At 39.7% G+C, this 26032-nt stretch overlaps 1 protein-coding gene across 2 annotated transcripts in view; it reads left to right on the top strand.

Moving 5' to 3' along the window:
- LOC127542965 (eukaryotic peptide chain release factor GTP-binding subunit ERF3A-like) overlaps window positions 1–24802 on the top strand; it is a 102026-nt gene extending 77224 nt beyond the window's left edge. For both annotated transcript variants that reach the window (XM_051968915.1, XM_051968914.1), the window contains one exon: window positions 22515–24802. In XM_051968915.1, coding sequence (XP_051824875.1) covers window positions 22515–24407 — 1893 coding nt within the window. In that variant the 3' untranslated portion in view covers window positions 24408–24802. The remainder of the gene's footprint in view (window positions 1–22514) is intronic.
- Window positions 24803–26032: the final 1230 nt, after the last annotated feature.

The raw sequence follows: 26032 nt of genomic DNA, 5'->3' as shown, positions 1-26032 counted from the left end.
AGAAGAACAGATTTCAAACCCTGAGGGGACTAAAAGCAGACGGTTTCCAGATGAAAATCTGGTTATAAATTGGTCCCCAATACACAAGATTCTCCTAGAAGAAATTTTAAAAGGATCTTAAAAGAGAGCTAGAATAAAAATGGAGAAAGGAAATGAAAATATTGCAAGAGGGTTTGGAACTGGCAACACAAAACAGACATAGTGAAATGTAAAAAGCATATAACTCATTAAAAGATAGATTTGACAAAACAGAAAAAGGAAACAACTCCCAGAAAAATAGAATTTGTGAAAAATAAAAATAAAATAACTCCTAAAAAACAGAATTTGTGAAATGGAAAAAAAATTCCATAGAAGAATACAACTCATTTAAAAATTCAATTGGAACTATAGTAATATAGTATTTGACAAACCCCAAAACTCCAGCCTTTGGGATAAAAATTCACTATTTGACAAAAATTGCTGGGAAAATTGTAAATAAATAGAAACTAGGCATTGATCCATATTTAACACCACACACCAAGATAAAATCAAAATAGGTTCATGATCATAAAGAATGAAATGATAAATAAATTAGAAGAACATAGGATAGTTTATCTCTCAGACCTGTGGAGGAAGAAGGAATTTGTGACCAAAGAAGAACTAGGGATCATTATTGATCACAAAATAGATAATTATGATTACATTAAGGTAAAAAGTTTTTGTACAAACAAAACTACTGCTGACAGATTAGAAGGGAAACAATAAACTGGGAAAACATCTTTACATTCAAAGGTTCTGTCTGATAAAGGCCTCATTTCTAAAAGATATAGAGAACTGACTCAAATTTATAGGATGTCAAGCCACTCTTCAATTGATAAATGGTCAAAGATATGAACAGACAATTTTGAGATGAAGAAATTGAAACTATTTCCAATCATATGAAAAGGTGCTCCAATCATTATTGATTAGAGAAATGCAAATTAAGACATCTCTGAGAAACCACTACACATCTGTCAGATTGCCTAAGATAACAGGAAAAGATAATGCCGAATGTTGGAGGGGATGTGGGAAAATTGGGTCACTGATACATTGTTGGTGGAACTGTGAACAGATCCAACCATTCTGGAGAGCAATTTGGAATTATGCCCAAAAAGTTATCAAACTGTGCATACCTTTTGATCTAGCAGTGTTTCTACTGGGATTATATCCCAAAGAGATCTTAAAGTTGGGAAATGAACCCATATGTGAAGGGGTGTTTGTGGCAGCCCTCTTTGTAGTGGCCAGAAACTGGAAACTAAGTAGATGCCCATCAATTGGAGAATGGCTGAATAAATTGTGGTATATGAATGTCATGGAATATTATTGTTCTGTAAGAAATGACCAGCAGGATGAATACAGAGAGGCTTGGAGAGACTTACATGAACTGATGTTAAGTGAAATGAGCAGAACCAGGAGATCATTATACATGGTAACAACAAGATAATATGATGATCAATTCTGATGGATGTGCGTCTCTTCAACAATGAGATGATTAAAACCAGTTCTAATTGTTCAATGATGAAGAGAGCCATCTATATCCGGATAGAGGACCATGGCAACTGAGTGTGGGCCACAAACATTTTCATGCTCTCTTTTTGTTTGCTTGCCTTTTGTTTTCTTTCTCAGTTTTTTCTTCTTGATCTCATTTTTCTTGTGCAGCAAGATAACTGTATAAATGTGTATACATATATTGGATTTAACATATATTTTAACATATTTAAATGTGTTGAATTACCTGCCATCTAGGGAAGGGATTGGAGGGGGGCAGGAGGGAATAATTTGCAACAGAAGGCTTTACAAGGATCAATGTTGAAAAGTTACACAAGCATATGCTTTGTAAATTAAAAAAAACTTTAATAAAAAGAAGAAAATTGTCATTACCAGTGGCAAAAATAAAGACACTCAATTTAAATGACTGTTGGGCTTGTTACTCAAGGTCCCAACCCCTTGAAGCTTTAGCCCTACCTGACCCATTAGAAACCTGGGTCATGACCCCAATGGGAGGATTCTATTTTACTGGTCCTCCCTAGACAGCCTGCTCCCCAAAACCTTGCTCCATTCTCAGCTGAGAAGTTACCTGGTCCCAGTGTGCTTCACAGTGCAGCAGCTTATGTAAAGGCAGCATCTGTGTCCCCTACCATTACTTCTATCCCCTTTCTCTTAATAACACCACAATCACAAGTATTCCATCTACCTGTGGGGAAGAGGGCCACCTTTACCAAGAAATGTAGAACTGAAATGCAGGTTTTTAAGTTATTAGTGCATCAAACCCTCACCTACAACGTCATTTACACTTGAGAATGTCTCTAGCAACCCAGGCTCCACTTTGTTCCCTGCAACATAGACTCACAAGATCACTAAGTCACATACAATATAATTTTGCCTTCATTCTAAATTCCTCATGGGTTGTTTCCTAATTGCCTCATGAAGTATTTGGGAGAGAGTGAGTAAAATACCTTCATCAGACAACTCACTTAGGGATTAGATTGAAGGTACAGCATGAGGGGGTGGGGGGTATGGAGTGAGGGGGAATGTGGGAGAATGCAGGCTTCACAGAAGCTAAACCTCTGGCAGCAGGTTTCTCCTGGTTTTTGTTGACACCTTTTCCAGGTGGATAGAGGCCTTCCTATCTCCCTATGGGCCCCTCCCTGCCCTTCTCCCTCAGTCCCTGTTCCCACTCATTTGTCCAGGGGCCCCAAACCTTTACCACCCTCTTCCCCTCCAACCACACCTGTCCTTAGCTTGCTCTCAGATGTTTCCTGTCTAGCCCCCTTACTATGTAGAAATAACTCTCCTTGAAGAGGTCCCCAGCTCGGTACTCCTGACTCCTGTTCCTGGGATCAGCCCAGCTTGACCCTGGGGAATATCCAGGGTTCTGGTTCCTGCCTAGTGCTATCCCCTTTACCTGACTCCTCTCCTTATGCTCCAGTCTACAAGTTCATGAGGACTATGGCTCCCTCTTTACCTGGGTCCCTGTGTTTCCTTACCCCTGAGGGAGCTTGGTCAGCCTGCCTTGATGGCCTCATTATGTGTGTGTCAGCCCAATTCCTCCTGGCCCAGGAGAAATCTTTATGTATTTTGGTTTCTGTCCTCCCCAGGGTCTTGCTCCTACCTGGGCCTGAGGGATGGTCAAGCCCCCACAAGAGGGCCATAACTGTCCTAATGCCCTTCTTGGTGGGGTTGGGCCTGGTGGGCTCCACAGCAGTCAGCACTACTGCCCTGATTCCCAGCGAGCTACTGGGAGTTTAGTGCTCAAGTTGTCATGGACATAGGGCACCTGGAACATTTCATCTCTCAGTATGAGAGACTCCCTGGCTGAAATGCTCTTTCAGATCCAGAGAGGGTGAGATCTCCTCTTCATGAGGCAAGACGGTCTGTGTACAGCTTGCTGCTTTTTGGGGGTGGTTCAGGAGAGGCTCTCCCTAGTCTGGAAGCATTTGGAAGCCAAACAAAAAGAAAGAGGGAAACTGGTACCAAAGCCTATAAGGACACCCCCTTGGCTTACTATTTTAGTTTCTGCTTTGGTAGGTCCTTTGTTGCTCCTGACCCTGGGCTTAAAAGTTGGCCTGTGCTTGTTCTTCCATCTGCTCCAACTTGTCCAATCTCGTATCAACTCTGTTAAATTGCTTCTCATTGAGGACCCCCATTACATCCTCATTAGGAACACTCCACCTTGTGAACACCTAGAATCAGGAATCTGATTCTGCTATAACAAGAATGAAGTACTTTGCATCCTGTGACTCCCTGTGCTTCTAGGAGAAGGAGCACTACTTGAAACTCCTAGGGCCCCTTGAATCTTCTCATGGTCAAATTCCTATAATCTGCCAGTAATACCTACAAGCTGGGGCCTCTTTATCTCAAGTTTATGAAAATGTTGTGTAAAAGCTGTATCCTAAAATAATTAGTATCTTGTAATCCATCAGCTCATTAGCCTTCATGACACCCTGACATTTCAGCATTTCTCACCTAGATTACCCAAACCTTGTCTATCATTCCCCTCTCAAAGAACTGGGATCCAAATTCATTTGGGGGTAGGGATGGAGGGCTCATCTGCCATAACTGCTTCAGGCTGATGAGGGTAAAGATGGACGTGAATTGCACCCAAGCAGCATTTGTCTCCACCTACCTTTAAGAAATGTAACCTTCTGAACCCACACTTAACACCAAATACCAAGATAAGATCAAAATGGGTCCATGATTTAGACATGAAGAATGAGATTATAAATAAGTTAGAGGAACATAGGATAGTTTATCTCTCAGACTTGTGGAGGAGGAAGAAATTTGTGACCAAAGATGAACTAGAGACCATTACTGATCACAAAATAGAAAATTTTGATTATATCAAATTAAAAAGCCTTTGTACAAACAAAACTAATGCAAACAAGATTAGAAGGAAATCAACAAACTGGGAAAACATATTCACAGTTAAAGGTTCTAATAAAAACCTCATTTCCAAAATATATAGAGAATTGACTCAAATTTATAAGAAATCAAGCCATTTTCCAATTGACAAATGGTCAAAGGATATGAACAGACAATTTTCAGATGATGAAATTGAAACTATTACCACTCATATGAAAGAGTGTTCCAAATCACTATTGATCAGAGAAATGCAAATTAAGACAACTCTGAGATACCACTACACACCTGTTAGATTGGCTAAGATGACAGGAAAAAATAATGATGAATGTTGGAGGGGATGCGGGAAAACTGGGACACTAATGCATTGTTGGTGGAGTTGTGAACGAATCCAACCATTCTGGAGAGCAATCTGGAATTGTGCCCAAAAAGTTATCAAATTGTGCATACCCTTTGATCCAGCAGTGTTTCTATTGGGCTTATATCCCAAAGAGATACTAAAGAAGGGAAAGGGACCTGTATGTGCCAAAATGTTTGTGGCGGCCCTATTTGTAGTGGCTAGAAACTGGAAAATGAATGGATACCCATCAATTGGAGAATGGTTGAGTAAATTGTGGTATATGAATGTTATGGAATATTATTGTTCTGTAAGAAATGACCAGCAGGATGAATACAGAGAGGACTGGCCAGACTTACATGAACTGATGCTAAGGGAAAAGAGCAGAACCAGGAGATCATTATATACCTCAACAACGATACTGTTTGAGGATGTATTCTGATGGAAGTGGTTCTCTTCGATAAAGAGAGCTAATTCAGTTTCAATTGATCAAGGATGGACAGAAGCAGCTACACCCAAAGAAAGAACACTGGGAAATGAATATAAACTGCTTGCATTTCTGTTTTTCTTCCCGGGTTATTTTTACCTTCTGAATTCAATTCTCCCTGTGCAACAAGAGAACTGTTCGGTTCTGCACACATATATTGTATCTAGGATATACTGTAACCTATATAACATGTATGGGACTGCTTGCCATCTGGGGGAGGGGGTGGAGGGAGGGAGGGGAAAAATCAGAACAGAAGTGAGTGAAAGGGATAATGTTGTAAAAAATTACCCAGGCATGGGTTCTGTCAATAAAAAGTTATTTAAAAAAAGAAAAAAAAAAGTAACATTCACTCCACTTCTTTCTTTTGTTATTCCCATGATACTTTAGAATCCCCTCCCCTTAGTGGTTTTACCCTTTATAAACCCTTACCTCCTACTGCTCGGGTCTGCCTCATTTGGGTATTATCCCAATGGCATGCCATGGCTTTCAATAAACTTTCCAGTTAAAATTATATTGGTCTGTAATTGCATCCATATCTTGGCAGAACAGCAGGAACCTCCCCCACCAAACCAGGCATCACACTTCTGAGCCTGGCCCCAGGAAAGGTCACGGCCAAGTCTTCTATTTCCAGGTCAGTGTAGGATTCCCAGAATGCCCTTTGTTTCCTTACAGTGACCCAGCTAAGTACCCATGCCTGGAAGCCCTCTACTCCATGAGTTTAACCCCCTGGGAATCGTTCTCTTACACCAGCGCCTTTGCCTTTGACCTGCCCCAGTGCACAGGACTACTCTTCTTATGTGGCTCCACTCTGTCCCAGCCTTCCTCTCTTTTGGGAAGGCTCTGCACTCTTGTTCACACCATGCCCAAATTATCCCCATTTCCAGGAAATGATGGGGGAAAGGAGTCATAAAAGTAGCGAGTCATCTAGAAAGAAGTCACAGGCTCAGGCGGTCTTAGAGTCAAGGAGCAAAAAGCTTTATTGATGCCAGAAGGCAGGCAAAGTTCTTAGAGGGATTCACATTTCACAAGGGTGGGATCTTTTATGGGAAAGGACTCAAAGTGGGGCTACGGCAAAGATGTTGGAGAGCTGGGGCCTGAGGTGTGGTCGTGTCCCTGAAGATTCAACCATCTCTAAATCAAGCAAAGGCATTTATTTGGGCATTTGCTTGTTATGGGGTGATGCACCCTACCAGCTTCCTACCTAAGAAAGAGCAGTAGAGTGAGGTGAGAGTTTATATAGAGAAAGAAAAGTAAGTAAAAACATAGAACTGGAAAGAGCAGGAAAATCAGATGATGTCAAAAGATTCTGCAAACCTTTGGACAATCTCAGCTAAGGTGTCCATGGGAAATGGCCTTGTGATTGGATTATGGTATGTATGGAAAAATGGAAAAATCCCTTTAATTCTGGATCTGGGGCAGCAGATACATATCCATGGAAAAGCTAAAGTGCCATTTTAGTCCAGTGAAATCAATGGTCAGAGGCAGATGCTATGACTCCGTCATTCCCCTCTCAAAGAACTGGGACCCAAATTCATTTGGGGCTAGGGATGGAGATATATGGAATAGAGAGAGATAAGGTGAAGAACTTACAGGGATGTGTGAATTCTTTTTCTGTATTTTATTTTCATTATTTCTGTGTTTCCCCTATAATCTGTATAATATGTGCAGGCTCATATTTACTTGAGTCTTGGCCAACCAGAAACATATTTACTTAACCTGAGCTGATGACATTTATTGGTATTTTACATTTATCGAGATTTAATCTATTAGCTTAACCACTATCTGCTTGATTAAGCCTGAAGCCCTGATTTTCTGTTTCCTAGAAATCAGGAGATTTTGGGGAAAAAGAAACCTTCCATTCCAATCTCTCCCAATAGCAACAACCAATTAGATGCCTCCCCGACCCCTTCTCAATGCTCTCTTATTTGTGATGTAATCTCTTGTATAAAAGCTATGTATCTTTACTACTTCTTTAGCCCTCCTACTGCGAGCTTTCTCTTTCTTATCTTGTGATAGGATGGCTCATCCTCCAGAGGTTTTCAATAAACAACTTTTCTGCTTTCTACTGAGTGATCTCTGAGTAATCATTTTGGGTAAGGGTCTTCTACATCCCTCACAGAGGGCTCATCTGCCATAACTGCTTCAGGTTGATAAGGGTGAAGATGGATATAAATTGCACTCAAGCAGTATCTAAAGATGAGATGTCCCTTGCAGAGGCTGAGGTATGCACTGATGTCCCTTCTACCCTTGAACTTGATCACCAGTCATTCTGGCTTTTAATCTTTTTTGTCCTGTTCCTATATAAGAGGAACTGGCCCAGTGCATGTTTGGGGATCCATCAGTCTGTCCTTTGACAGTCACAGAACTGTTCTCATGTGGAACTTTCCTTATGCAATATAAAATTAGCTCCAGTAATATCAATATATTGAAATATATATTCCATGCTGGTGAGGTCTGCTTCTTTCTTTGGAATCCAATACCTTCCCATTATGGTATACCATCATTTGTGCCATCCCTTGGCTGGTCTCTGTCCTTTCAAGTTTGTTCCCTCAAACATGGAGTTCAAAGAGCCTTAGGATAATCCTTTCAGCAGCAACTTTAATTGTCCCAGTCTGGCACCAAAATGGTGAAGAGAGGTAAAAGGACTTGATATGGGTCACAAAACTTATAAGTATGAGAGGCAGGATTTGAACTCAGTTCTTGATTTTAAACACTGGAGACAGAGGGACAAGTCAACTTTTGAGGCTGTAAGATATCTCTTCAGAGTCCTTATCACATATAAATTGTAGTGTCTTTCTGAAGGTCCCTGTTAGGATGCCAAAATGTAGTGTCTGGACTACCTCTCTGGAGGATCTGGGGACCAGCCTTGATCTTAGTGGAGGAGTGCAGGAGGCAGGAGAGCCACCAGGAAGATAGTCAAAGAGGGAATGTCTATTTCCAGTTCTCTCAGCCCTTAAATACCCTTTTACAATTACATCATTACAGCACACTGAATATGTGTGAACTAGAGAACCATTACATCACCATACACACACTTGGATTAGCTTGAATGTTCATTTCAACCAGATATTACCTCTATTCACAGGAGTAAAATTTTGATTATTTATTAGTTAGGAAAATTTCTCTTATGAATATAAATAAGAATTGGTTTTCTATATACCTTACATATTAGAGAAACTTGCATGGTTTCTGTTGCAACATAGGAAAAAGGACAAAAAATGGAAATTCAAATTTAAAGAGGATATAGGAAGATGGGGACACAAATACATTATTGATGGATCTGAATAATGGCACAATCATTTTGGAAAGTAATTTGGAATTATGCAAGGAAAGTGACATTTTCATATCCTTTAAAATAAGGACTCCATTACAAGGAAGGCTAGTAATACACTTTTAATAAGAAAAGGAAGCCATTAATAAGGTCCCATAATAAGCCAATAAAAAAGTACCATATACTCCAAAATATTTCTAAGAGTATCTGTAGTGACAGCTATGAATTGGAAACAAAGTAGATGCTCATCAACTAGGGAATGATTGCTAAACAAATTGTGGAACATGAATAATGCAATACTATGATTTAAGAAATTATGGGAGTGATGAGTACAGGAAAGTATAGAAAGCTCTTTGTGAGCTGATGAAAAGTGAAGTAGGCAGAGCCAGGAAAACAGTATACATACACAGTATCCTACCACAATTTAAATGGAAAGAATGACACAACAAAAAATTCAAAGAACCTGTAACAAAATGTTAAAGAATAAGTAGAACTGAAAAGAAAACATGAGATGACACCATCACCTTACCTCATCCAGATGTTAGACATTACACATCTTCCCAAAAAAACCTCCATCAGTTCTGCTTAGTTTTCATCTTCCCAAGGGGAAAAAAACTGTTTGTCACATGGGATGTCTTTTGGGGAAGGGAAAAAGGAAGGATCCTTGGAATACCCTTGTTGATGTAAAAAAAGAAAACATCAATAATTATTTTTTTAAAAGAGGTCAAGTGTCTGAAGAGCAATAACAGAGAGGGAGAAGGAAGACAGAAAGCATTCTGGGTTAGTGATTATCAGTAGCACACCTCATTCAGATAAGTAATTATAAAAAGTTTTTGTTATTTAATCCTGTCTGACTTTTCTTGTACCAATTTGTGGTTTTCCAAGCAAAGATATTGGAGTTGTTTGCAATTTCCTTCTGCAGTTCATTTGACACATGAGGAATTGAAAGCTGCAGGGTTAAGAGACATGCTGAGGGTAACTTAGTGAACTAGTAAGTGTCTGAGACCAGATTTGAACTCAAGAAATGACTCTTCCTGATTTCAGATCCAGTGAGAAACTAGCTGCCTGGAAAATACTTGAAACTTAAAATAAGGACTCTATACAAATTTTAGAGAAGCAGAACCCACAAAAAGATGGAATAAAACAATTTTTAAGCCCAAGACAATGTAGAATCTGATAAGGAAAAGTCTGTTTCACTAGGGTGGGAGAGGAGCTCAGTTGAGCTCATACTGAAGCAAGAATATCAGGTACCAGCAAGCCAGGAGCAGGCCTCCAGTTACTGAATCAATGATAGTAGTAGCAGTTTCCAGAGCTTTCAGCCCAACATACAGTTTGGATATTGGAAAATGGATCAGAAGGAGCTTATAGGGGTCTTTTTTCAGAGCCAGAAGCCAAACTGTTATATTGTCTGCACTTAGATTTGGACCTCAGTTTTGGGTTAGTCTTAGTGGCAGAGGGAGCACTAGCACAGCAAATCTTGTGGTTGCAAGGGAAAAGGAATTCTGGTCATAGTTCCAGGGTAGAAGAGAATGCTTGTGGTCACTCACAAACAAGTGCACTTTACAGGAAAACACATCTCTTTAGATCATACCCTCTTGGAAGAGTCAAAAACTTGTAGGCCTCCAGAATTATCTCTGAAAACAGTTGCACAGAAAACCTGAAGCATGGGACACTGCTCTCTCCACTTGGGAATCAGAACTCCATTACAGCATGGAAGTAAAAGTCAAGAAATAAACTTGAAAATGAGCAGAAAAAAATTCTGACCCTAGAAAGATACCATGGTGACAAGGAAGATCAATGTGCACACTCAGAAAAAGACAACAAAATCAAAATTTCTGCATCCAAAGCCTCAAAGAAAAAAATTATCTAAGACCATGGGGGAGCAAAAAAAAATTTTAAATTAAGAAAGGTTCAGGAAAAATTGGGAAGACAAATGAGAGTGATGCAAGAAAATGATGAAAAAAAGAGTCAACAGCTTGGTAAAGGAGGCACAAACAAATACTGAAAAATTTTATGTTTAAATTTTATAAGTTTTTTTTATATTTTTATAAGTTTTTTATTTGTAAGAATTTTGTAAGTTTAAAAACAGACTAGACCAAATATTACAAGTGGCACAAAACTGAATGAAGAAAATAATTCCCTGAAAAACAGAATTGGCCAAATGGAAAAGAATATAAAAAATTCACTGAGGAGAAGAACTCATTAAAAAGCATATCTGGCCAAATTGAAAAAAGGTACAAAAGCTCACTGAAGGAAATATCCCCTCAAAAGTTACAATTGTACAAATGGGTGGAAATGACTTCATGAGACATCAAGAAACAAACAAATAAAATTATAAGAATGAAAAAAATAGAAGAAAATGTGAAATATCTCATTGGAAAAACAACTGACCTGGATCATACATGTAGGAGAAATAACATAAAAATTATTACCAGAAATTCAAGATGAAAAATAAATCTTTCAAGAAAATACCAAGGAATATCAGTTTTGTCCTGATATTCTAGAACCATGAGGTAAAAGAGAAATTAAAATAATCTACTGGTCACTTTATGAAAAATATCCCAAAATGAAAATTCCCAGGAATATTTTGGCCACCTAAAAGTTGACTTTCCAAGATCAAAGAGAAAATACTGCAAACAGACAAAAAGAAACAATTAAAATATTGTGGAGCTACATTTGGGATAACACAAAAGTTAGGAGCTTCTACATTAAAAGATCAGAGGACTTGAAATATGATATTCCAGAGGGCAAGAGCTAGGATTACAACCAAGATTCAACCTCCAAACAAAATCGAGTATATTGCTACAGAGAGGAATGGACGAAACACAGGATTTTCAAGCATTCCTCATGAAAAGATCAGACTTCATTAGACTTTCAAATACAACATGCAAAAGAAGCATAAAAAGGTAAACAGGAAAGAGAAATCATAAGGAATTTTATAAGTTTAAGCTGTTTATATTCTTACATGGGAAAATGATATTTATGACTTCTAAAAAGTTTCTCATAATTAGAGCAATTTGATGGATTATACAGACAGCAGAGGTGTGAATTGAATGTGGTGATATGATCATATAAAAAAAGTTTTGATAAAGAAGAATGTGCAGTGAAAAGAGGAAAGGGAAAAGTAGAATGATCTAAATTATCTGACATAAAAGATGCATGAAAGAGTTTACACTGGAGGGGAAAATGGAGGAAGTGGGAAGTGGATGACATGAATCTTGTTAGGAATTGGCTCAAAGAAGGAATAATATTCATACTCATTTGGATGTAGAAATATGAAAATAGAAAGGGAAGAGGATTAAGAGAAGCAAGAGTGGATATCAATAGAACAGAGGGAAGTTTAAGAAGACAAAAATTAGAAACCAAAACACTTTTGAGAATAGGTTAAAAGAAGATATGTATAGGAACTTCTGTATCTGTCAAGAGGGAACAAGGGTCTTTGTGTTATGATGAGAAGGGGAGGTGTTGGAATCCTTACAAACTGCTAACTCATTAGAGTTGATCTAATCTTACAGGAAGATGTTTTGGGCAGAACCTGAAACAAGGTACTAAGTAGAACTAATTAGTACAATGCTTGTGTTTGCACCTTTACTCATTGGAGTTCACAAGTTTGCCAGATTCACAAAGTAAACTTTGTAACTTTGTGAGTTCACACCTCCCTTGAAGCTCTTTGGGCCAGAGAGCACTATGGGAGAAAACCCATAATCCCTCTCTCTTGTATCCCACAATTCATCCCTCTTGTATAAGAAAAACAGACAGAGGCTCTCGGTCAGATTTCAGCAGAATTACGCCAGAAGCCCTCTCTCCGAGGCAAAGCAAGAGAGAATATATTCCACTTGGCTGGCTGGTCGCAGAAGAGAGTTCAGCTGGATTGGAGAGGAGCACTCTGGTACAGAGAGAGAGCACTTTGGGAGATTTCACTGGAATGATATGAAGAGTGGTGCTGGCTCTGGAGGCTGAAGAAAGTAGAGGCAGAAGCAAAGGACAAAGAGGCAAGAGCTCTTGGAACCAAGCAGAGAGAGAGGCCTCTAAGCTAACCGGGCTATATTGGAGATAATAAAAGATCTGAACTCTTATCACCTGGCTGCCTTTGGGAAGAAAAAGATCACCACAGGAGGGGACTGGGGATAGACAAATTTTCAGCTGCACATAAACCCCCTTCAGACTCAGGGAAAAGAGAGTTCTCTTTTCCTTCTCTTCCTCTTCCTTCTTCTCTGACAGAGAAGACTGTCAGCCAAGCTGGTTTCCATCTAGAGAAAAAGGAAAAGAAAGAAAAGATGTGAGGGGAATGTATTTTGGCAGAATCAGAGCACTGGAAAGCCCCCCCCCCCAAAAAAAAAATTTCCATCATCCAGACTGGTGAGGGGAGGATGCCAGAGTGCATCTTCCACTTGCAGGAGGGCCAAGATTTCTGAGAGCAGATGCTGGGTCTGAGAGGGAGGTATCAATCATTTAAAAAATAGAGTTCAAGTCTCTCAAGGAAAGTAATAGAGGGGAGGAGAAGAGGAAAGGAAGGGTTTAGAAGTTAATTATATAGCAATCAGAGATTATGAAAACAATTGCTGTTAAGTATTGTCTGAGTTTTCCTGAACATATTTGGGTTTTTTTTGGCAAAAATATTGGAGAGGTGTGTCAATTTCTTCTGCATCTCATTTGACAGATGAGAAACTAAGGTAAACAGGGTTAATTGACTTGCTTTGGTACCACAGTTAGTAAGTATCTGAGGCCAGATTTGAAGTCAGAATACTTTTTCTGACTTTATGCCCCACAAAAAACCAGAGCTGTCCAGAAAATAATTTCAACATGTTAAAAACTGAAACGCTGAACAATGGAAACATTAGGTATGCAATTTACAGAAGCAAAACAATAAAATAACTTAGTGTTTAATATATCCAAATAAAGTACGTTGTGGGGGTTAGGCTGTTAGGGGAAGACACAATATTTGATTTTAAATAATAGTATAAAGAGAAAGCAATTTGCCAGAAAATTTGATAAGCCATCAACATTTTACCTATGAAATTAAATTACAAATACATACATGAATTAGACCTAAAAGAGCAATTAATAGCAAACGGGAGGAGGGAGGAATAAATTACTTTTCATATCTATGTATAAGCAAAGAGATTATGACAAAAAAAGCAACACAGAAAAATCACAGAAAATAAAATGCATTAATTCTGCTTCTGTAAAGTTTAAATGCTTTTCACAAACAGATCAAGTATGTTTAAAACCAGAAGATAAACATTTAACTGAAGAAAATAATTTTTGTAGCAATGTTCTCTAAATACTGATACATATACAACATATAGAAGAAACTGATTCCAATTTCCAAAATCAAAAGCCATTCTTCAATAGGTCATAGGATATGAACAGGAAGTTTTCAAAGAAATCCAAAGTATCAATATGACAAACTGCACCAAATCTCACCTAATGAGGGAAGTGCACATTAAAACAATTTCCTTCCTTCAGCCTCGAAATCATTGAAATAGGAAGGTTCAAGGACAATGCCCTGTTTTTATTCTGAAACAAAGTACTTGGGAAGTCTCTTTCACCAGCTGCTGGGTGTAACCAGAATAAAATATAACTATATCATTAAATTAAATGTCACCAGACAAAAGAGACAATATGGAGAAGGGAAGGGGAAGAATTTGTAACTTAAAAGCTTACCAAAAAATGTTAAAAACTACGTTTAGAGATACTTGAAAAAAATATTTGTAAAGGAAAAAAATTAAAGGTGAATTATTTAGCAAGGTAGAAATCTTTAGAAATAAAATAATCACTCCCTGTTTTCCTATATGTTTGTATTTTTGTAACTGGGATTTTATTACAATAAGATATGCTCCTATTGCTATAATTTTCATTCCCTTTGATCTTCAAGGCAAGCTATCACAACAAATACTAGTTAATACATATTAAAAATTTTTTTTTTTCTAAACTGTCTCCTCGCTTTGAAGATCCAAGGCCAAGCCAAAGATGATAGGAAGAGGAGCACAAAAAAGGGTAGAAAAGTCCAATTGAGGAGGGGAGCCAAGGAAGGTCTCCAAAGGCTTCTCCCTGTTAGTCTCCATCACACCCTAGCCCACCCTACAACACCCTACCCCAAACCCCCTAGTACTATAGACAGAGCCCTGGAAAGGCAGAGTAGCCCGGGAGGAACAGACACACAGATTCACACAGGTACAGACATACACCTCGACCCACACAGACATTCTCACACACAGATGATGCTATCTACATATACAACACAACAAAAACAAAGGTGTGGATACTCCCAGGACCTTTCATAAACCCTTCTCCTTCCACACACATGCCTGGACATTAAGAGAAACCAACTGGGGAGGGGAGAGATTCATGAAAAGGCGGAAGTGGAGAGGGAAGAGAAGAGAAAGAGAAGGAGAAGAAATGGAGAGGCTGAGGAAGGTGCAAAGGAGGGGTCACTTACACTCCAGGACCTTCCGGATTTGTCAGAATGGAAGATGGGGATAATGGAGAGGAGGAGTCTCAAGGTAGAAGGGAAGGGAAATGACTGAGGGGCGCACAGACTTTCAATGGCTCTCATTCCCGCACATCCTCACACTGAGACAAAAGAGAGTCAGGTTTAATAGGTGGGAGGAGCAGTCGCTGTGACGTCACCGGAGGATGGGGCTAGTCTCCCAGAGCAGAGGAGGGAGAAGGGAGAAGGGAGAGAGAGGAGGCTTTGTGACATCAGACCCAGAGCAGTAGGAGTTCCCTCCCCCCCCCCCCATACCCTGCAAACATTCATCACCCAACCTTGTTAGGGAAGGGGGCCACAGTGCATTATCCACTTAGAAATGGAACCGGTGCTGAACAAGATCCTAGGTTCCTTGGGCCAGGATGCTAAGGCTAGGGCTGAGGAGCAGCCTCTGAATTTAGTTTGGGGTGGTTGTGGGGCCACTGGTTTACGGAAACTCCAAGAGTACACACTGCTGAAGGAGGAGGACAGGGAAGGGTGTCCTGGGCTCCACAGAAGGTAAAAGCACAATAGCTCAGCAGCATCTGAAAACCCCCAGCCCTTGAAGGGATTTCAATTCCTGACAGCCCCCACACCAGAGGAGATAGAGGGTGATCTGAGGAAAGGTCGCCTCTCAGTCTCCTACTTTTTCCAGGCAGAAGGAGACAGAATGAGAGGGGTGGGATGGGGGGGGCATCCTGGTGTGCACTGAATTTGCCCCTGATGTTTTGGTTAGGGGTTTAAACAGCATACAATACAATCTTTCCAGAGCCTGGCCAAGAGGGAGCCACACACTCCTTAGTCTCCTCTAACAAGTTATTCCATAAATTTCTTTTATCTACTTCAGATTTTGGACTTTTTTCTTCCCAACATCAGCCACCCTACTACTGGTGAATTGCTGAAGTTCTGCCTTAATCACTGTATTACATTGGCAAGCCACTAAAACTCTCTTAACCTCAATGTTTATATCTGCCAAATGGGGGTGATAATAATACCTATGTTAAGTAAACTACAGGGTATATATAAGGTTCAAATAAGATCTTTCTAAAGTGCTTTTAAAAAACTGATACAATAAATGTTATTATTTATTATTAATATTATTATTTTTATTGTTAGGCTTTTTGATAGAGCATACATCTTCCACTATTGATTCTTGTCTGTTGATAGTGGAGCCAATACAGGAGAGGAAAGGCAGGGAGTGTTCTGTACTTTCCCCTAAACCTCTCCAAATACCGTTAAAAATTACTCTAAAGAAGAGAATTCTGGGGAAATGGAGTAGATCACAAAATTCTAAGCTCTCCAGATTTCCTAAGACAAAATGTCACCTCAGGTAAAGGTAGAGTGACAAAAATAAACAACAGCTAGAAAAGAACACTGATACTTCTTGGACAACCAGAAAAGATCAGAACAAAAATCCCAGAATGCAAGTTTAGTTCCAGAAAATATAAACATCTCCAGGCTAGTTCTCACTAAAACAAGTAGTGATGTAATGCTCTTTATCTCCTCTTTGGTCCTGAATTCTTCCCTTTTCACAGACCTGGCAACTAAACTATAGCATACTCTCCTAATTAGCTCATGGTATTAACTTAATTGATATCAAATTAATATCTAAATCATGAGTCCATTTTGACATCCTCTTGGTATACAGTGTGGCTTATAAGGCCATACCTAGATTCTGCCCTAGATTTTCCAGAAGATTTGGTACAGTAGGGTGTTCTTGCCATTTATCTAACACTGGATTGCTATGGTCATTTACTCCCTGTGTCTTGTGTACCTCATCTATTCCACTGATTCACTACACTATTTCTAAAACAGTACCAGATCGTTTTAATGATTATTACTATATAATACAGTTTGAGGTCTGGTATTATTATTCCACCTTCTCTCCCATTTTTTCAGTAATTCCTTTAATAGTCTTGAATTGTTGTTTTCCAGACAAATTTTGTAATGATTTTTCCTAGCCTATAAAATAATTTTGAAATGTTAATTGAACATAGCACTGAATAACAAAAATGATTTACTGTAGAATTGTCATTTTTATTATACTGCTCTGTGATGACCGCGTATTTAAAATCAGCCGGAGTCAGGAATTCAGGTTAAGGGAAAAATCTTCAATCTTTATTCTCAGTAGAGGTGAAGAAGGATTGCGATAGCAATATGGGCAGCTGCAACAGGAAGCCAGCTAGCAGAGGTGGATGGGAGGTGAAGGGCGGTTGCGATTGCAATGGAGCAGTTGTGTCAAGAAACCGGCAGTCTCCCTTTCCCCTTCCTTTTCCACTTCCCTGCCTCTACCCACCAAAAACGTCATTTCCTATACAATACATCAGGACTTGCACAAAGAGTAGGCGGGGGCCATTCTTTCTCCAAGCATATATATTAATAGAGTATGGTCCAATTACTATTTAGCCTCACATGCTTGGGACCTCAGTGCATCAACTCAAGCCTCAGCCCATTACACTGCTCAGCTTATCCATGAGCAGTTGATATCATTCTAATTGCTTAAACCTGACTTTATTTGTATGAAAAGTATTTTGTGTTCATATATTTTCTTAGTTTATCTCTAAAGGTACACTCCCAAATATTTTATAATATCAACAATTATTTTTAAATGGTTTTTTTTAGTTCTCTTGCTGCCTTAAGGAATTGATCATGCCTATAGGAAATTGTATGAAAGCTAGGAGGCATCTCAGCAAAAAGATCAAGATTCCTTGTGTTGGGAAATAGGAAGAAGCAGAGTCAAAGCAAGCTGAGCCAAGAACTGGCAGAATTGTATTAATTAGGAAAAGGAGAAAGAGAAGGAAAGACTCTCTGGCAGAGAAAGGGAATAGCAAATATAACCACTGAGCATCTCAGAAGACCCAGGCTGATGGCAGTGGTATATGCACTTACTTGAGTCCCAAGGTTTTAAGAAGAGGTCTGTTCTTTCCTTGACTTCCCCTTTTAACAACTGTCTAGTCATAGAAACTCTTGTAATCTGCTTTTTAGTTATACAAAGGATTCTAAGAATTTGACTTTTGCCTCAATCACAAAGATGCCAAGGGTAAATTAGAGAAAGATAGAAATGCCGTTTTATATAGAGAGCCCAACCTCTGCCTAAATATGAGAAAATTCTGTAAACCATAATATTTCCTTTAAAGAAATTTCCTAAAGATGCCAAAGAAAGAACCATGTGGATTTAAGCAAGACAAATTATTATCCATAGGCTGAGTTTCATAATGAGTTCATGGTTGTAAGTTGATGTTACACTCAGAGATCACAGAATGTCAGAGATGAAAGGAAGCTTTTTCTTTTTAATAACTTTTTATTGATAGAACTCATGCCAGGGTAATTTTTTACAACATTATCCCTTGCATTCACTTCTGTTCCGATTTCCCCCCTCCCTCCCTCCACCCCCTCCCCCAGATGGCAAGCAATCCGAAAGGAAGCTTTTAAACCAGAATCTCCAAGGGAACTCATGAAAAAAAAATCAAATAAAGGTGGCCTAGCTGTACCAGATCTAAAACTATATCATAAAGCAACAGTCATAAAAACTGTTGGGCACTGGCTAAGAAATAGACTAATTGGTCAGTGGAATAGGTTAGGTTCACAGGACAAAATAGTCAATGACTATAGAAATCTAGTGTCTGACAAACCCAAAGATCCCAGCTTTGGGGATAAGGATTCACTATTTGACAAAAAACGCTGGGAAAATTGGAAACTAGTATGGCAGAAACTAGGCACTTAATCACACTTAACACCATATACAAAGGTAAGGTCAAAATGGATTCATGATCTAGACATAAAGAATGAGATTATAAATAAATTAGAAGAACATAGGATAGTTTGTCTCTCAGATCTGTGGAGGAGGAAGGAATTTGTGACCAAAGAAGAACTAGATATCATTATTGATCACAAAATAGATAATTTTGATTACATTAAGTTAAAAAGTTTTTGTATAAACAAAACAAATGCCAACAAGATTAGAAGGGAAGCAATAAACTGGGAAAACATTTTTACATTCAAAGGTTCTGATAAAGGCCTCATTTCCAAAATATATAGAGAATTGTCTCAAGTTTATAAGAAATCAAACCATTCTCCAATTGATAAATGGTCAAAGGATATGAACAATTTTGAGATGAAGAAATTAAAACTATTTCTAGTCATATGAAAAGTGCTCCAAATCACTATTGTTCACAGAAGTGTAAATTAAGAAATGCAACTCTGAAATACTACTACACACCTCTCAGATTGGCTAGGATGGCAGGAAAAGACAATGATGAATATTGGAGAGGATGTGGGAAAACTGGGACACTGATACATTTTTGGTGGAATTGTGAAGTGATACAACCATTCTGGAGAGTAGTTTGGAACTATGTTCAAAAAGTTATCAAGCTGTGCATACCCTTTGACCCAGAAGTGTTACTACTGGGCTTATATCCCAAAGAGATACTAAAGAAGGGAAAGGGACCCACATGTGCAAAAAGGTTTGTGGCAGCCCTGTTTGTAGTGGCCCCAAACTGGAAAATGAATGGATGCCCATTAGTTGGCGAATGGCTGGGTAAATTGTGGTATATGAATGTCATGGAATATTATTGTTCTGTAAGAAATGACCAACAGGAGGATTTCAGAGAGGCCTGGAGAGACTTACATGAACTGATGCTGAGTGAAGTGAGCAGAACCAGGAGATGATTATACACTTCAACAACAAGACTATATGATGATTAGTTCTGATGGATGTGGCCCTCTTCAACAATGAGTTGATTCAAACCAGTTCCAATTGTTCAGTAATGAAGAGAGCCATCTACATCCAGAGAGAGGACTGTGGGAACTAAGTGTGGAACACATGGTATTTTTACTCTTTCTGTTGTTGTTTGCTTGCATTTTTGTTTTCCTTATCAGGTTTTTTTTTTTCTTTCTAGATCCAATTTTTCTTGTGCAGCAAGATAAATGTATGGCTGTGTATACACATATTGGATTTAGCATATATTTTAACATATATTGGAATACCTGCCAAGTGGGGCAGGAGGTGAGAGGAAGGAGGGGAAAATTGGAATGGAAGGTTTTTCAAGGGTCAATGTTGAAAGATTACCCAAGCATATGTTTTGTAAATAAAAAGCTATACTTTCAAAACAAAAAACAAACAAAAAAAGTGTCACTGAACCAGGAGGACTTTTGACTATATGTTGACTGGCCACACTAAAAGGATCCTCAGCATTCAGACAAACAGAGCTAGGAGAGGCTTAAGAACAATGAATATCACTGTTGGAGGGATATTTGCCAAAATTTACATACTTTATGCTGGATATCTTCACAATAAGGAACTGGTACTGAGACCTTCTATTGTTATAGTTGTCAAACAAGTTTAATCATTCAAAGCAAACTAAGGCCAAACTCTTCTTCCCATCATCTGACCTCTGGCAGAACTTTGATGTGTAGGGGCCAAATGTAGATTTTTAGTAATGTCTGAATAAAAAATCAAAAAGGAGTTTTTCCCTTGCCAGTTAGCACAAATGAAATTATTTAACTCCAGTACAACTTACACTATGTCACTGTATAGATGACTAGCTGATGTGACTCAATACCCACAATTTATTTTTGAGGTGAATCATTTAATCAACATAAATGTGAAAGCATAAACACCCGGCAAAGCTCCCTGTTGAAGTCCAGCTTCAGTAGAGAAATAAGAGTGTGTCAGTCAGGGTCAGGCAGAAAGAATTCAATATGAATTCTTCACATTTTATTAATCAGAGAGACAAACATATATACTTACAATGCTTATAGACTTGATGCAAAAAACACTCTTTGATATTCCCATGTTCTCTCCAGCAAGCACAATCTACTGAGATGCAAATAATTAGGCCTGGATCTTGGCTACTTCAACAGAGATGTAAACAGTTGAGATACACATCAGAATAAACTTATCATACCAATGTCTTTAAATAGCTTTCTCCCAAATGCCTTTAGTCTCTATGGTGGGTTGCTTTTTCCATCCGAAGTTCAAAGCTATGTCTTTGATCCATTATATAGCTGGGTTTGCATTTTGCTTCAGTCACCAAGTTTCTTATCAATATATTAATAAGTATGTCTCTGCTATTGAATAAGAAAAGGGAAGTTGGTGAGCCAAGCTATTGTAAGATTCAATACCTGGGATGGATTCTTGCCTCCTGGCCCTCTATAGCCCCCTGTATCAAAAATCCCAAATTATAAATACCAGGATGCCTACCCTGGCTTGTTGAAAGAGGACAGGGTTTTACACCTTTTCTAGTGGAAATTAAGATTAAATTAGCTAGCCAAACTTTAGTGGAATATAAATTTTGGTGTCCAGCATGGAAGCAGCATCCAGTTCCAATCACTGATTTTCATGGTGACTGGTTGTTGCAAGGATACCTGGAATACTCAGGCTATCACTTTATCAGGTATCCATTATGATCCCTTGGTGAGAGGGAAGGGGAAGGCTTCTTCAGAGCTTTTTCCTGGACTGTCATATGGGAGCAGATCTAAATCACCAGCTTCTACAAAGTATCAGGACATACCCACATGTGTACAGACAGGCACTGTGCGTATTGTACATATTGACAAACAAAGTTTTATCTAGGGATGGAGAGATGGAGAAAGGCAGAACCAGAGCTAGAGAAATATAGACACTGGTTGTAGAATGGTATGTACAGGAAGACCTATAAAAGCAAACAGCTGTTGCAATGACACATGCATCAGGGAAGGGAACAAATATCATACCATATACTCTGGTGATCTCACTAATCTCCTAGCCATGGAAGAAGAATCTGATGCCGTTCAAGTTGTTGGCAGAAGCTGCATTTGAACCCGGGTCCTCTGACTCCACAGAAACTGAAGTTTTTTGCAGAGTACAATTTGATCTCTCAGAGTAGTTTTTACCAGAAAGCCGTGGTTTGTCCATCAGAATTTGGCTTTTAATTCTCTATAAAGAAAGGGTAAAGGATCTTAAGCTTGCATATGACCAGACAAAATAGGACAGCCTTTATTTTTACCTGGTTTAAAATGTGAAGTACAAAGGCTATGTCCTTGATGACAATATCTTTCACATACACAGCAGGCACTTAATAAATGTTTGTTTACTGACTAAAAGGAGAAACTATAGGGAATACTTTCAGAAAAACCTAGATAAAAGTATCAAGAGAAGGCTAAATTACAGTGTGAAAGCCTGCAAAGTAATCAAATAATTAGGAAAGATGAGGCTTAAGAACCTGGGATTTAGTATAGAAGAAATAATTAGCAACATGAGAAAAGTTTCATTGGAATGATTGAGGGCGAGTAAACCGTAGAAAGTTCATAAGAGGGAATTGGGAGGGGGAGGGAAGGAGGAAATCTGCACTCAGTCTCATATGTGCAGAGTTGGGGGCGGGGTTGAACCGCAACCTTCTTTTCCGCCCAGTAGCTAGAGTCGGATACGAGGCTTGAGCGACACTTCCGGGTTTTGCCTCAGCCCTCGGGTGCTACCTGTCTCTCTCCCTCTTTCCTTGTCTCCCTTCTCCCCACTCAGTGTGCTCAGTTTGAGCTCCGTCTTGTCCCTTCCCTCCTCTCTTATTTCCCGCTCTCTCCTTTCCACGTGCAGGGAGCCACCCAGATCATGGATCCCGACCCCGGGGTGGGCAGCAGCAGCAAGTCAGCGCCCGAGTGCTGGGAACAGGCAGACATGGAAACCTCGAGCACCGGTGGCGCTCCTCCTGCCGCCGCGGCCGAGGCCCAGAACCTCAGCGCCTCCTTGCGCGGGGAGCTCAACATCCGCCCCGGTGAGTTCCTGCAGCCCTCCTTGAGGGGCCCGGTCCGGGAGCCGCCGCCATCGCCGCCCCCAGCCGCCGCCGCCGCCGCCGCCGCCGCCCCCGCAGGTACCGCCGCCCGGGGAGGCGGCTCCGGAGCAGGAGGCCCTGCTGGCCCCGAGGCACCTGTGGAACCTCCTCAAGAACAGACAGTGTCGTATGAAGGTTCCAGCTCAGCGGTGAGCATGGAAGTTTCAGAACCGGTCACAAAAACAAGTGGAGAGACCGAAATGTCCCCAGAAGAATCGTGGGAGCACCAAGGACCGAGTGAAGCAGAAGCGGGGGAAGGCTCGTTGGGGGACGGGGGACCTCCAGAGGCGAGTGCTCCAGAAATGATGGTGGAGAAGGAGGAAAAACTACCCAAAGGTCAATCTGTGGCAGCACCAGCAGCCGCCTCAAAAAAAGAACATGTGAACGTAGTGTTCATTGGGCATGTGGACGCTGGCAAATCAACCATTGGAGGACAAATAATGTACTTGACGGGGATGGTTGACAAAAGAACACTTGAAAAATATCAACGAGAAGCTAAGGAAAAAAACAGAGAAACTTGGTACTTGTCATGGGCCTTGGACACGAATCAGGAAGAACGAGACAAAGGTAAAACTGTGGAAGTGGGCCGAGCCTACTTTGAGACAGAAAAAAAGCACTTCACCATCCTAGACGCCCCCGGGCACAAGAGTTTTGTCCCACACATGATTGGTGGCGCTTCTCAAGCTGACCTGGCCGTGCTGGTCATCTCTGCTCGCAAGGGAGAATTTGAAACTGGGTTTGAAAAGGGAGGACAGACAAGAGAACATGCCATGTTGGCAAAAACAGCCGGTGTAAAACACTTAATAGTGCTTGTTAACAAAATGGACGACCCAACAGTAAATTGGAGCAATGAGAGATATGAAGAATGCAAAGAAAAGTTGCTGCCATTTTTGAAAAAAGTTGGCTTCAATCCCAAAAAGGACATACACTTCATGCCCTGCTCAGGACTGACTGGTGCAAACCTTAAAGAGCCATCAGATTTCTGCCCTTGGTATATTGGGTTACCATTTGTTCCATATCTGGATGATTTGCCAAACTTCAACAGATCAGTTGATGGACCAATTAGACTGCCGATTGTGGATAAATACAAGGACATGGGCACTGTGGTCCTGGGAAAGTTGGAATCAGGCTCTATTTGTAAAGGCCAGCAGCTTGTGATGATGCCAAACAAGCACACCGTGGAAGTTCTTAGAATCTTTTCTGATGATGTAGAAACTGATTCTGCAGCCCCAGGGGAAAACCTCAAGATTAGACTGAAGGGAATTGAAGAAGAAGAAATACTTCCAGGATTCATACTTTGTGATCCTAAAAATCTTTGTCATTTTGGACGTACATTTGATGCTCAGATAGTGATTATTGAGCACAAATCTATCATCTGCTCAGGTTATAATGCCGTGCTGCACATTCATACCTGTATCGAAGAAGTAGAGATAACAGCCTTAATCTGCTTGGTAGACAAAAAAACAGGAGAAAAAAGTAAGACACGACCACGTTTTGTCAAACAAGATCAAGTATGCATTGCCCGTTTAAGAACAGCAGGAACCATCTGCCTTGAGACCTTCAAAGATTTCCCTCAGATGGGTCGTTTTACCTTAAGAGATGAGGGGAAGACCATTGCAATTGGAAAAATTCTGAAACTGGTTCCAGAGAAGGACTAAGCATTTTTCTTCAAATTGACTCTGCAAAAGCCTACTTTACACCACTTCCTCTTATTTTCTGCCCGTTTTCTTTTCATATTTTGCAAAGACAAATTTCACAGCAAAAGTCCACATGATGTCAGCTCTCTCATGTTGAAAGCTCTGCTATGCCACTGTTGCTCCTTCCAAATTCTGCTTCCTTGGACAGATTCGGCAATACCTTTATAAGTGATGTGGACATGATTGCCTACAATAATGAAAAACCTAAACAACTCTTTTATTTTTAATTTTCTCCATTTAGAGTGTGCAAGTATTTGTGCACATTTACAAAGACAACTACCATGTTAATAAAATATTCAATTTGAAATCCTTAAAAAATGTTGAGAAGGGACATCAAATAAAGGTGATTTTGGAAATGGACTTGTCAAGTTGTTTGGCTTATACAAAGGGGAGGGGCTATATGAGAGGATAATTAGAAGGGATGAATAGAACCAGACAGAGGTATTTTTAAGGATTGGGGAGACATAGACATGTTTATAGGCTGTGGAAAGTAGCCAATGCCCAGGGAGGTATTGAAGTGAGACATGATAGAGGAAGTGGTCTGTTGGAGGAAATGGGTTGGAAGGGGACCACTCATGCAGGTAGAGGGGTTTTGCTCAATAAGCAGTATGCACATCCTTATGTGGGAGACAGGGGTGATGGAGTGGCCGAGGGCACCTGAGTAATGTGAGAGGAAGAGAGAGGGGGGAAAGAGCTCTCAGGGACTGACCTACATATTTTCAGGAAAATCTCCACTGAGATCATGGGGGTTAGGGTGGGAAGGAGCCATGGGAGATGTGAGGAGGGATGACAATTTTCTAAAGCGCCATTGTGGTGAGTGGGAGAGTGAGTTAATTATAGAACAAAATAAAGATAGCCTTGGGGCTGCAGGAGTAGCTTGGTCACTTTTCAAAATAATTGATATATATATATATATATATATATATATATATATATATATATATATATATATATATATATATATATATATATATATATATACATATATATAGTCCAATATGTAGTCCAAAAAAAGGTGTGGTTTGAACCTGTTTTGTGGAGTAATACTGGTAGAGAGTGGCCCTATCATACACGACTTGGAATTGAAGTTTAAAAATACCATGGTGAACTTGGTATCAGCCCTTTACAAATTTACTGTCAATCATTTTCAGATTAGGAAAAAGAAATGAAATGGCTTTTGGGGCAAATCTTTCATTGTTCTGTTAACATAACACAGCAGATGTCAGAAGAATGAGGCATTCTGGAAAGTAAACTCCTTTTTGCAGAGCATTTTTTAATATTTTTCTTTGATGATGATGCAGGATACATTGATGTCTGTGAGGGTAACAGATGATAGATATGAGTATAGGTTTATCTGACCATGTATCAGACAACCATTCAATTGTGTCTGAATCTGTGTGACCCCATTTGGCTTTTTTTTTGAGGGGGGGACAAAGATTCTACAGTGGTTTTCCACTTCCTTCTCCAACTTATATTATCCATAAGGAACTAGGGAAAGAATGTTAAGTGATTTGCCCAGGATTTCATAGCTAATACATATCTGAGGCCAGATTTGTGTTCCTGTAGATGAGCCTTCCTTACTCCAG

The sequence above is a fragment of the Antechinus flavipes genome, chromosome X (assembly GCF_016432865.1).
Source record: "Antechinus flavipes isolate AdamAnt ecotype Samford, QLD, Australia chromosome X, AdamAnt_v2, whole genome shotgun sequence".
Lineage (NCBI taxonomy): Eukaryota > Metazoa > Chordata > Mammalia > Dasyuromorphia > Dasyuridae > Antechinus > Antechinus flavipes.
This window is presented reverse-complemented; position numbering and strand designations above follow the sequence as displayed.